This window comes from Poromitra crassiceps (genome assembly GCF_964638095.1).
Source record: "Poromitra crassiceps genome assembly, chromosome: 13".
Classification (NCBI taxonomy): Eukaryota; Metazoa; Chordata; class Actinopteri; order Beryciformes; family Melamphaidae; genus Poromitra; species Poromitra crassiceps.
Genome location: NC_139644.1, coordinates 38,618,132 through 38,630,631, shown reverse-complemented (window position 1 = coordinate 38,630,631; position 12,500 = coordinate 38,618,132). Strand labels below are relative to the sequence as shown.

The window sequence follows — 12,500 nt, the reverse complement described above, 5'->3', positions numbered from 1 at the left end:
TTCACCAAAGCCCCGCCTGCGGCCTAGCGGAGCCGACGTTGCACTCAACTACAAGGGCTTCCTGAGCAGCGGACTTTTTCTCTCTCAAAACAATTGAAACCACCGCCACGATTTTATTTCACCAGAGGCGAAGGCAGCAACACAAAAGAAAAGACTGATGGAAATAACATTACAGAAGAGAGGTAAGCCCACTAAACTGGTATGCAGCATTGCATTGACAGTCAGTAGATAGACAGAGTAAACACGATTCTGCCTGACCAATCAGTCGTCTACAATGTTTTCACGTCACCGTATGGTACCGGGTTCACAGCCCTAGAACCCCAACGAAGCAGGGAACAAAAGTAGCACGACTCAACCCCGACTCAACCCGGGCTGTCCAGGTTTTTACCGGTGGAATGAGACCATTTATCGAGTCGAGCGGAGCGGGACCGCGCTACTACCTGCGGTGGAAATGGGCCAATAGAGTGAGTAGTTCACCATGTTCACTGCCAGAGCAATACATAGAGTGAGTAGTTCACCATGTTCACTGCCATAGCAATACATAGAGTGAGCGGCAATCAAAAACAAGCATGAACTCGCAAAAGCTGCGACCAGATATGATATGTGATGTCAGTCTGTGTGACGTCCTCCACTCCATTGTGAAATTTGCCCCCACCATCACCTCCGTTTAAGTTTATAACCATGGGCAGACTACACAACACACAAGCTAACTGTAGCCAGCTATCCAGGCAGGATGACCATGGGCAGACTACACAACACACAAGCTAACTGTAGCCAGCTATCCAGGCAGGATGACCATGGGCAGACTACACAACACACAAGCTAACTGTAGCCAGCTATCCAGGCAGGATGACCATGGGCAGACTAAACAAGTGAACGGTCTCATTACTGCCACTGAGGGCGCAGCCAGAACACGGGGATGAAGAGAGACAAGGCTACCTCTTTCTTCTTCTTGGCCAGTTTGCCTGACCCTGGTCCCTCCTTCTTGCTCTCCTCCAGGGCCATCTGTAGTCTCAGGTCATCTCCTCGGCGCATGCGGTCTTCCTGAACACACAACCAGAACACAATTAGCAGAGTTTCAGGATAACCTCAAACAAAAGAAAGGTCATATTCCTTAGGATCGTCAAAAGAGGTCCACATGTGCAACTCGAGATTGAACGTAGGGACGGGTTTAGGATATTTGAACTGATCTCGAACAGGTCCGCCATGTTAGTTTGAGTGTACCTGCTCCGCAGCCTCTCTGCTCATGGCCAGGGCCAGCTGCAGCTGGAGCTCCTCCTCTCCGCTGGTCTGAGGTCGCGCCTGCTCCAGCTCTGAGCCCGCATTGGGAGACGTAGCTGCAACGCAAACATTCACCACGCATGTTAACATCACTCACACGTGGGACTCACATCGCATCATAGAGTAGCGCGAGGACGATGTCTTTTTGTAGGCTCACCCACAAGCCCCTGCACTTCCTGGTTCCTACGTGTAATATTCAATGGGATATTTGCACGGGCATTTCAGTTAAATGCATGAAATAAGGTCTGTGGTTAACAAAAGTTTATGAAACAGCAGACTTTGTGTTCAACAAGACAATCACAATTTGAGGACCATTTTCAGAAACTGCAGCGTTTTCTGAAAATTGCCAATTACGCTTCGGAAATCATAAAAGTGGTCCTCATTTGTGAAGATTATCTTGCTGAACACAAAGTTTATTGGTTTTAGCAAGAGCTTCAAAACTAAGAACTGGTATCACACATAGACACATCACTGATTATATGAACTTAAATGAAGCTGATGAAGATGGTCTAAGCTTTATCACAAATACATGAGGCCTTTTCCAACCAGAAAACACCCTGGGTCACGCTGAGCATGGTGAAAAAACACCCTGGGTCCCGCTGAGCATGGTGTGTGGCTTAAGCCTTGGACTCCCGAGCGGGCGTACACACGGACAGCTGGGGACACGTAGTAGTTCAGTTTAGTTCCTCGTGTCGGCTTGGACTTGGAAGATGCGTGGAGAGAGGGAGGGAGAGAGAGAAGCCAAACACGGTGAAGTTAGTTTCAGGTTGGATATTTGACAGGCATTCACTCCCGATGTCTGTTAAATATCCAACCCAAAACTAACTTCACCGCGGTGCAAAAACGCCTCTCTTCAAATTCAGCACGTAGTGGCCATGCAGACTCGTCACGCAGACCATAGCAGGACCCTCGCAGACACAGAGAGTAAATCCAAGGCCTTAGAAAGAAAGGTGCATCTGCAGCCAGAGTAGAGCTGGGCCATAGAGTGATATTATATCGAGATCGTGATATGAGGATATCGTCTTAGACTTTTAGAGATCATAATATCTGTGATATGTTATAAGTGTTGTCTTAAAGGCTGCATTACACTGAAGTTATGTCATTTTCTGAGCTTAGCAGAATGTTCTAGCTGTTCTGTTATTTGCCTTTACCCATAGAGTCATTATATGCACATTAAAAGTGTTTGTGACATCTCACATGTAGCTTACAACTGAACATTTAGTCCACTTTGTACCAAATACCAAGATATGTACGGTACGTATATCACCATTCAGCCTAAGAATACAGAGATATGATTTTTGGTCCATATCGCTCGGCCCTAATTGTACTCTTCATTAACTTACAAAATAGTCTTTAACCAACATGAAAAAGAATCGTGGATCGGGATCCTTCCTGGAAAAAATCGTGATATGATATTTTTCCCATATCGCCCACCCCTAAGTAGGGCTGGGTATTGGCAAGGACCTCACGATACGATACGTATCACGATATATGGGTCATGATACGATTGTATCACGATACAATACATATTGTGATATATACTCTACATAATTGACTGAAAATTAAATTTGCTGTGTACCACCCAAGTAGTGTAATAATATGTACATCACTTTATATTGATAACTGAGTGGACAAATTGAGTCAAAACTACCGAGTGTTACTGAACATACTGAAATAAAAAGTATTTTTTATTGTGTCACTGAACACACGGCTGTGCAAAAAAATCGATATGGCGATATATCACGATATTCTTCTGAAATATCGATACAGTATTGCGGGGGGGAAATATCGCGATATATTGCCGTATCAATTTTATTGCACAGCCCTACCCCTAAGCGAGAGCATTGTTGCCACAATGCCGCCATCTCTCTTCTCTGTCTCACACACAGACACACAGGTAACCACCTCTCTCTCTTTCTCTCTGTCTCACACACAGACACACAGGTAACCACCTCTCTCTCTTTCTCTCTGTCGCACACACAGACACACAGGTAACCATCTCTCTCTCTTTCTCTCTGTCTCACACACACACACACAGGTAACCACCTCTCTCTCTTTCTCTCTGTCTCACACACAGACACACAGGTAACCACCTCTCTCTCTTTCTCTCTGTCTCACACACAGACACACAGGTAACCACCTCTCTCTCTTTCTCTCTGTCGCACACACAGACACACAGGTAACCACCTCTCTCTCTTTCTCTCTGTCTCACACACAGACACACAGGTAACCATCTCTCTCTCTTTCTCTCTGTCTCACACACAGACACACAGGTAACCACCATGCGTAGCCATGGAGAGAGGGAACCAGACAACAAGCTGGCAAACAGTGTGAGTTGCATTTGTACTGTTCTTGGAATATAGCCTGTGCGTGTGTGCGTGTGTGCACGTGTGTTTGTGTGTGCGCGTGTGTGCATGCGCGTGTGTGTGTGTTTGTGCGTGCGTTGCTGCCCGGCCTTTGGCTAGCCTGTGAAGGAGAACATTTCCCTTCAGCTTATTGGATTAGATCAGGCCATGTGGCAGTGCAGAAACACACACACACTAGCCATATGGCCTATAGGTAGGTAAGGAGGTAAGGAGCCACACACGCGCACACACACACACACACACACACACACACACACACACACACACACACACACACACACACACACACACACAAACGCTAGGGCTCTATTCCAATATCACACAAACACAGGCAGCAGCCATGGGAGAGTTTAACACATTGAAGCGAGTGGACGTCAAGAGATCACAAAAGTAGCCTGGAGTCAGTGTCTTGTTTCATTCAGAGTATGACTGTCTCTGTTTATGTGCCTTTATGTCTGGAAACAGTGACTTTGCTGTTTCCGTGGGAACCGTGGCGGGGGAGGTGATGATGACATGGGCGGGGTGACATCACCAGATCACGTTTACCATCCCTGCTGCAGGCTCTCTTTTGTCTCTATATCCTTCTCCTTCTGCTGCCTCTGTTTACTCTCCTCTCTAACGAACCAATTAACCAACCCCTATACATGGAGAGAAAAAATGACCGCTGAATATCGTTTATACACCATCTCCCAAATAATAAAAAAAGATAAGGAAAATGAACAAGGGCAAATTCGGCCCTGGACCACGTGCGGCAACGGCGGGGGCAGGCATCCCTGGGTTGTGGCTAGATGGGGTACAGCCACGGATGGAGTGACCTGAAATGGTGGCAATTGTTATTCCATGTCATTTGTGTTACTTCCTGTATAGTGTCATGACGAAAGCAAAGATCCAAGACTGTGAGATAAAGGATACATCCTCCCAATATTGAAGTAGCCTATATTACAGTGTGTGTGTGTGTGTGTGTGTGAGTAACTTCCTCTAGACCTAACCGTATTTTCAAAATTTCTGATCACGAATACCATTTTTTTGTTTGTGCTTTATAGCATGAATGAGAGATGAATAGAGGCCAGCTATTATAATTTTTGTAAAAAAAAAAAGAAAATATGAAAAAGAAGTCATATTTGAGATCCGTGGTTTTCATAAAAGATCCAGGGCTGTAGCCCCCGAAAGGCCAGGCCTAACGACGCCACTGCTTGTAGGGAGATGCTGCTTTATTTGTTGACAACAGCTAAGGGGCGTTCTCAGGCACAACGCACGCAGGGGTTTTACTCCCCTTAGCTGGCGTCAAATCACTGTCGAACACGGCCTCTTGGGGTTTATTGCTTTTAAACATGAAATTGTGATGCAATGGCAATCATCTTTCATGCAATCAAAGAGCGAGATCCCAGGCTTACTGGGAACAGGGCAGTGGTGGCCCAACGGTTAGAGAAGCGAGCTTGTGACTGCAAGGTCGTCGGTTCAATCCCCAGGACCGGCAGGATAAATCTGGGTGGGGAAAGTGAAAAGGCAGCGCTTGCCCCTCCCTCATTACCACCACTGAGGTGCCCTTGAGCAAGGCCCTTAACCCCAGCTGGTCAGTGGCCAGCAGATCAGACTGTGGTTGTACTGGTCAGCTTCCAGGTGTGAATGTGTGTGTGTGAATTAGGGCTGTTCGATTTTGCCTAAAAATTTAATTGACGATTTTTTTCTCTCAAAACTCGATTTTCGATTTCGATTTTTTTTTATACTATTATACTTCTCTAAATATTTGTTGCCTTGCAGAGCTCTTTTTTTCATAAGTGACAAATTACGCTTTTACTCTGAAGGCAGAACAACCCAACTTCCTGTTTTAGCCTAACTTGCTATGCCTAACTTCCTGGCTGTTGCTTGCTAACCTGCAGTCACTTGACACTGGTGGATTTGCACTTTTGGAGGCGAGTCCTAACGTTACTCGTGGCCTCACGTGTTGTTATGTGAACTAAAGGCATTTCAGCGTCCAGTGATAACATCTTTGTTCGTGCGCGCGCGTGTGTGTGTTGTGGTAATCGTTATCTTGCACAGCCCGCCCCGCAGTGCAACACGCTGCTCAGTGCTCACACACTGTGCTTTTTGGAGGTGTTGAAATAAGTTCATTGCTGCTGTCTTTAGTAGCCAGCAGTAGTCACAGCCTCCCAGAGAGACTTTACAGCGGGGGAGAAAAGACGAGTAGTGTCATGTACGCGTGCTGCTACAGCACGACAGAGAGCCGCCGTAACGTAATTACCTTAGTTAAAAAAAAATCTTTTTTTACGATTTTCATTTTTTTTTACATCGTCCTAACTCATTCATTCGATTACGATTCAAAATCGATTTATCAAGCAGCCCTAGTGTGAATGGGAACAGGGCACTCCTGAAAAAGAGAGCATTGCTCTCAGTGAGACTCCTCCTGTATAAATAAAGGTAAAAAAAAAAAATAGAGTGACATATTAATATTGACAAAAGGATGGGTCTGCTCTGGTCCTGTTAGACATGCAACTATAAATATAACTGGATTTTAAAAGCTAAACAACGCCTGAAGTACGACAGTGTAATATTATATATATATATATATATATATATATATATATATATATATATATATATATATATATAATATATATATAATACAGTGTAATATTATATATATATATATATATTATATATATATAATACAGTGTAATATTAAGTCTGCTGAAAACTGGTGTCTACAAAAGCATCAAATTGCAATCGTTTGGGTGATAAATTGGCTGTGATGACAAAGCCAGGTTGGCCGGCTACCACCTGAGCCTCCGTTTGAACGAGGAGAAACAACGGTATATTTCCTTTGCGAGGCTGTTTCCTGTGGATTGTGTGGAATCAGTGTTTTGCATTTCAAAACACAGCTAACGTCTTTGTTTCATCTTGTCCAGCCACCGCAACACCACCTGTGTTCTTCCCTACTCTCAGTTCAGTCAGGTTCTAGTTCTTCTGCATCCTTTCTCCTTTGTTAAAGACTAGTCATGACATGCTCTCCTGATGATGTGGACACTCCCTAACACACACACACACGCGCACACACACACACACACACACACACACACACAGTAGTGATATGACGACCGCTAAATATTTGGGAAGTTGATGGACTTTCTTTAACATTGTGAAACAAGTTCTGCTCAATCACAAACATGCGTGCCACGTTCTAGTTCATGTGCGCCGTGTTCTACAGGCAACTTTAATCATTTCCTCCTTACTTAAAATACCTCAGTCATTATCACTAATTTCCTAAAAAAGTCAATCTTATGTGTGTAGAGAGAGAGAGAGAGAGACAGAGAGAGAGAGAGAGAGAGAGAGAGAGAGACAGAGAGAGAGAGAGAGAGACAGAGAGAGAGACACAGAGAGAGAGAGACAGAGAGAGAGAGAGAGAGAGAGAGACACAGAGAGAGAGAGAGAGAGAGAGAGAGAGAGAGAGAGAGATGTAAAGACACAAGCAGCACAGACACCAAATCAACCCTAGAAGCCAAGTGTGGCATGACTCAGGGGGAAACACGGATGTGTTTGTTTCACTATTAGACACGGTTAGCGTTAAAACCTCTCACTCTGACCAATCTCCTCGGAGCTTGATGAAGAAGTCTTTTGGACAGGCTTACAATAGCAATGAGATGACACAACACATCAGTGTCAGAGACAGTTGTGGACTGGGGACTGACTGCACTGCACATCACTTGAAAGGGACATGTGTTAAAGGGGGCCTCGATGCTAGGATGGCGGCCCTAATTATTTGCATGCTAAGTCAGTTAGCTCAGATACTACAGACCAGTGTGGCCCGCGATGGAATTGAAAAAAAAATAAAATAAAAGAAAGTACATTGCACCTGAACGCAACATGCAAGATACCCGCTGAATAAAGTGTCCAAATGTTCATGTCATTCTGGCCAATACTCCACTTCTGTTATAGCATTTCAGTCTGGAATATGGAATATCTTTCAATAATCTATGATTTAGCTGCTAAATTGTCAAATACCGCCGTCTGCTTGCTACCCAGGCACTTATGTATGTACTTAACCTAACTAACTTAACCTAACTAACTATCCGGTGTGCACAACATTGTCAGACTAAACTCCGGCTGACACCCCAAAAAACCTACAATCCGCTACAGAAAAATGTATATTGTTTGTTTATTAACTGGCCCCTGGCCTTCTATCATTTCACGAAAGTGCCCCCCGGGCAAAGCAAGTTGAGATGTATCCCTGCTGCAGACAGTGTGTTCAATACATTTCGGGGCCTATTCAAGTGTTCCACGATAGAGAAAAGGAAGGGTCAAAAGCCTGCGTTTGCACTGATTAGGTCTTAATGTATGAGAAGCTTATTTCCTACCCAACATACCTCATGACAGTAACCAGCCCTGAAAACACGTTAGTGAAACAGGACGCCTGTCACAACTTACAGCAACCTAACAGTCAGCAGCTTAACAGCAACTTCCGCACCACGCCAACATGACTAACATCTACCAACAACAGATCATCATAATGGGAAATGACTCAGATAATCTGGCTCATCTCTCCTCCCTCCGTACGTTCTTCCTCCCTCTGCTCAGCTCCTTGTCTCCTCTCCTCCATCCCTAGCTCCTTGTCTCCTCTCCTCCGTCCCTAGCTCCTTGTCTCCTCTCCTCCATCCCTAGCTCCTTGTCTCCTCTCCTCAGCTCCTTGTCTCCTCTCCTCCGTCCCTAGCTCCTTGTCTCCTCTCCTCCATCCCTAGCTCCTTGTCTCCTCTCCTCCGTCCCTAGCTCCTTGTCTCCTCTCCTCCATCCCTAGCTCCTTGTCTCCTCTCCTCCATCCTCAGCTCCTTGTCTCCTCTCCTCCATCCCTAGCTCCTTGTCTCCTCTCCTCCGTCCCTAGCTCCTTGTCTCCTCTCCTCCGTCCCTAGCTCCTTGTCTCCTCTCCTCCATCCCTAGCTCCTTGTCTCCTCTCCTCCGTCCCTAGCTCCTTGTCTCCTCTCCTCCATCCCTAGCTCCTTGTCTCCTCTCCTCCATCCTCAGCTCCTTGTCTCCTCTCCTCCATCCCTAGCTCCTTGTCTCCTCTCCTCCGTCCCTAGCTCCTTGTCTCCTCTCCTCCATCCCTAGCTCCTTGTCTCCTCTCCTCCGTCCCTAGCTCCTTGTCTCCTCTCCCCTGCTCCTCGTGCCCCTGGCTGCGAGGGGACCAGGGCTAGAGGTGTGTTTGGTTAGCTGGTGGGACATGAATGAACCATGGCCTGAACATCGGGGCTACATTCCACCCTGCTTGCCTTAAATGGGCAGCGGACCCAGAACGAATGAAATCCTACGCACTGCGTTTGAATTATAAGTTTCCATCTGGCATTTTGGACAACAAATAGTCATTTATATAATGGAACGGTACAAACAGCTCTCTGAGTAGGTCGTATTTTTCCAGATTTTTTGAAAGTGTATATATTCAAAAGGGATATTAGTCTTGGGCCTATGGGATGCAAAACTCAAAACAGTCAGAACTACTTTGCAAAACGGATGGAAGCCTTGGTTCTTCCTACATTAGCACACTCTGCTCGACCATTTAGCAGCGGGAGGTGATTCCTTCACATTGAGCAGCACAGATGGATGTCTAGATAAATGGCTGTTCTCCCTTACATCTTCACCCATATATAATTAACACCACGCAGTAAGTCCTCCTAACAAAGGGAGCGCTGTCCTCCTGGAGCTCCCGTTCACTCTCTCCCTGCTCGCTTGCAAAGCGAAGAGGCAGCTTAAATGACATTTAGGCTTGAGCCTAAAGAGGAACTAAAGTGCAGACAGGATAACATGGCGTGCGACACGCAGAAAGGCAAATAAACATGAGTCGAAGCCAACTGAAATGGAGCGCTTTCTTGGCCCACCACCACTGTGGGAATTTGCCATATATGGATGGATAGTGGCCATTTGTTGGCATTAGTCACAGACACAGCAGCTATTCCCGTGAGTAGGAACACTTATTTCAAAAAGCCTTTTTTCCGTGTGCCATCTTATGGATGGAATTGCTCTCTACCTGCCGTGAGAACTGAGCTTGGGAGAAGGTGAAGTGGGTTGAGGAGGAGCACTAGTGTCATCTGTAGTAGTGAGATGTACGCGCCGATATAATAATGCGTACGATTTATTTATTTTTATCCCAGGGTGGCAACCGCTAACGAGCGGCGCAGTCACAGACACTCTGTGTCTTCTCGTCTCCCTATAGACCAAATCACCGTGACGTCACCATGTAAACAAATTGACTTCCGGGTACCACTTGGGGAAGGCGGCAGGTTTAAATGTGCGTGTTGTCAAATAAATGCTGTCAAACCCTCTCGTTGTTTTCGGCCGACTACTTTCAATTTAAATGGTTAAACGGTTGGTAAACATGCTTGTCCGACGTATCTAGCCTTTCTTCTGTGTTTGTTTTATGTAGTGTTAGCTAGCTAATAACGTTTGTTTGTCTGTCAAACTCGCTGTTTTTTTACGTTACAGACAGAGTAACCTCGCGTCACCAGGCTCTTCTCGGCGAGAAAGAGCCTGGTACAGACAGAGCTACTGACGCCACGTCAATTTAATTTTGCTTCAAGTCTACTCTAGTCTGGTCCAACAGGTAAATTAGCTAGTCTGGTCTCCACTAACGTTAGTGAAAGTGTTGTTATGAATGATATTAAACAACAACACAACACGGACGAACCATTTTTGTCTTCTTTGTCTGTTTTTGTCTTCAACACGTCAGTTTGTGCCGTCCACCGCCATTATAATGTGTGGACCTCAGGGGTACCCGGAAGTAAATGTAAACATCCCGCTGATTTGGTCTATATGGGGAGTAAAGTGGCTGTTGGACGTCTGGAGAGGGAGGCCGCTTCTCAAACCAGCAGCATGGGGGATTCTCAAGTGATTTGCCGCGGCATTTCCTCATACTTTTCCAGACATTTTGCTCAATTGTGAGAATGTATGCTTTTCCAGACATCTGTGGGAAGTACGAGTGAGAGGGGGGGAGAGGAGGGGAGACAATGTGAGCCACCTGAAGGAAGATAAAACAAGTCCACTTTCTCCTACATTTACCTACGTAGTGTTCAATGGGGAAAACACCAGGAGGCGTGAAGCCGTCACGCTGAAAAGACCACGTACGTATTTTGAGCAACATCTGCCTTTCTATCTTAATGTGTATGTTTTGTAGGCAATGGGCATTCGCTCCTGAAAGATGTAAATAAAGACGGTTTCCTCTCCGACTTTTACCCGTCACTTGGGTTGTCTCTGTTGAAGTCCCTGGGGTGAGCAGACTTTTACAGTCTTTGTGAGGACTGCTCGATACCCTGGGGTGAGCAGACTTTTACAGTCTTTGTGAGGACTGCTCGATACCCTGGGGTGAGCAGACTTTTACAGTCTTTGTGAGGACTGCTCGATACCCTGGGGTGAGCAGACTTTTACAGTCTTTGTGAGGACTGCTCCATACCCTGGGGTGAACAGACTTTTACAGTCTTTGTGAGGACTGCTCGATACCCTGGGGTGAGCAGACTTTTACAGTCTTTGTGAGGACTACTCGATACCCTGGGGTGAACAGACTTTTACAGTCTTTGTGAGGACTACTCGATACCCTGTGGTGAACAGACTTTTACAGTCTTTGTGAGGACTACTCGATACCCTGGGGTGAGCAGACTTTTACAGTCTTTGTGAGGACTGCTCGATACCCTGGGGTGAACAGACTTTTACAGTCTTTGTGAGGACTGCTCGATACCCTGGGGTGAACAGACTTTTACAGTCTTTGTGAGGACTACTCGATACCCTGGGGTGAACAGACTTTTACAGTCTTTGTGAGGACTACTCGATACCCTGGGGTGAACAGCGACAGTCACACATGGATGGTTGGTCATTCACATGCGGGCCGAACAACAATACCCGGAAACGCCCAAATCCCCCCCGTGACGCCCCCGGCAACGCCCCCCAGTGACGGCCCAGCCTCGCTCCATATTGGCCAGCCTTCTCCCTCCCGTTTGCTCGACTGATGACTCAGCTGCTGGAGCTTCCGCATCGGAGCCACACACACACACACACACACACACACACACACACACACACACACACACACACACACACACACACATAATTCATCTGCAGGAATGCGGGGCACACACGCCACACATGCAGGATACATGTTTGCAACACACACACACACACAGGCAGACATGCCAGATACACACACTTCACACACAGTCACCCTCCTGTGCTCTGAAGGTCAGAGGTCAAAGGTGAGTGTGGGTCTGTGTGAGAGTAAAAGGAAATGAGGGCAGGGTTCACTCTTTCATTTCAACTTTCCCGCCCTCCCTCCCTCCCTCTCTCCGCCCCTTTCCTTCTCTCTGTGACCCCGCCCACTTCCTAACAGGGATTTCTGTTGCTTTACAGCTCTACCTTCCCCTGACGCCAGCGTTCTGTTACAGCTCTACCTTCCCCTGACGCCAGCGTTCCGTCGTTCCATTTCACCTCATCTTCTGTGTCAAGTGGTCAATCGTCTTCCTCGCTTCAGAATTCAACAGTGAGCAGCAACACAGATGAGCTGAGGCGCGGCAAAGCGTCACACTTCAAAGCAGGGATGCACGATATATCGCAATCATATCGGTAATTCGGTATCGGACAGATGTTAGTCATTTTTTTAACATATCGGCATTGGTCTGATGTTGCAATGTTAATATTTGTTATCGGTATGAGCCAAAATGTTCACATTGAGAGGAAACATTGTGGTAAATCTATGATTTCTGGGCTTTTCCAAATGTTTTGGAAATAAAGAAAGACGTAAATCTTTCAAATTCACAGTGTTTACATGTGTTTTTCAGTATGTACAACATTTTATTATCACAGAAATGTGTTTTTGTACAGATCATA

The 12,500-nt window shown here is 46.1% G+C and overlaps 1 protein-coding gene across 2 annotated transcripts in view; it reads right to left on the bottom strand.

Annotated features, from left to right (window-relative positions):
* Positions 1–12,500, bottom strand: part of epn2 (epsin 2) — a 67,773-nt gene that overhangs the window by 26,137 nt on the left and 29,136 nt on the right. For both annotated transcript variants that reach the window (XM_083649837.1, XM_083649838.1), the window contains exons 4-5: positions 1,225–1,337; positions 940–1,044 (exon numbers count right to left, since the gene is read on the bottom strand). In XM_083649837.1, coding sequence (XP_083505963.1) covers positions 940–1,044; positions 1,225–1,337 — 218 coding nt within the window. The remainder of the gene's footprint in view (positions 1–939; positions 1,045–1,224; positions 1,338–12,500) is intronic.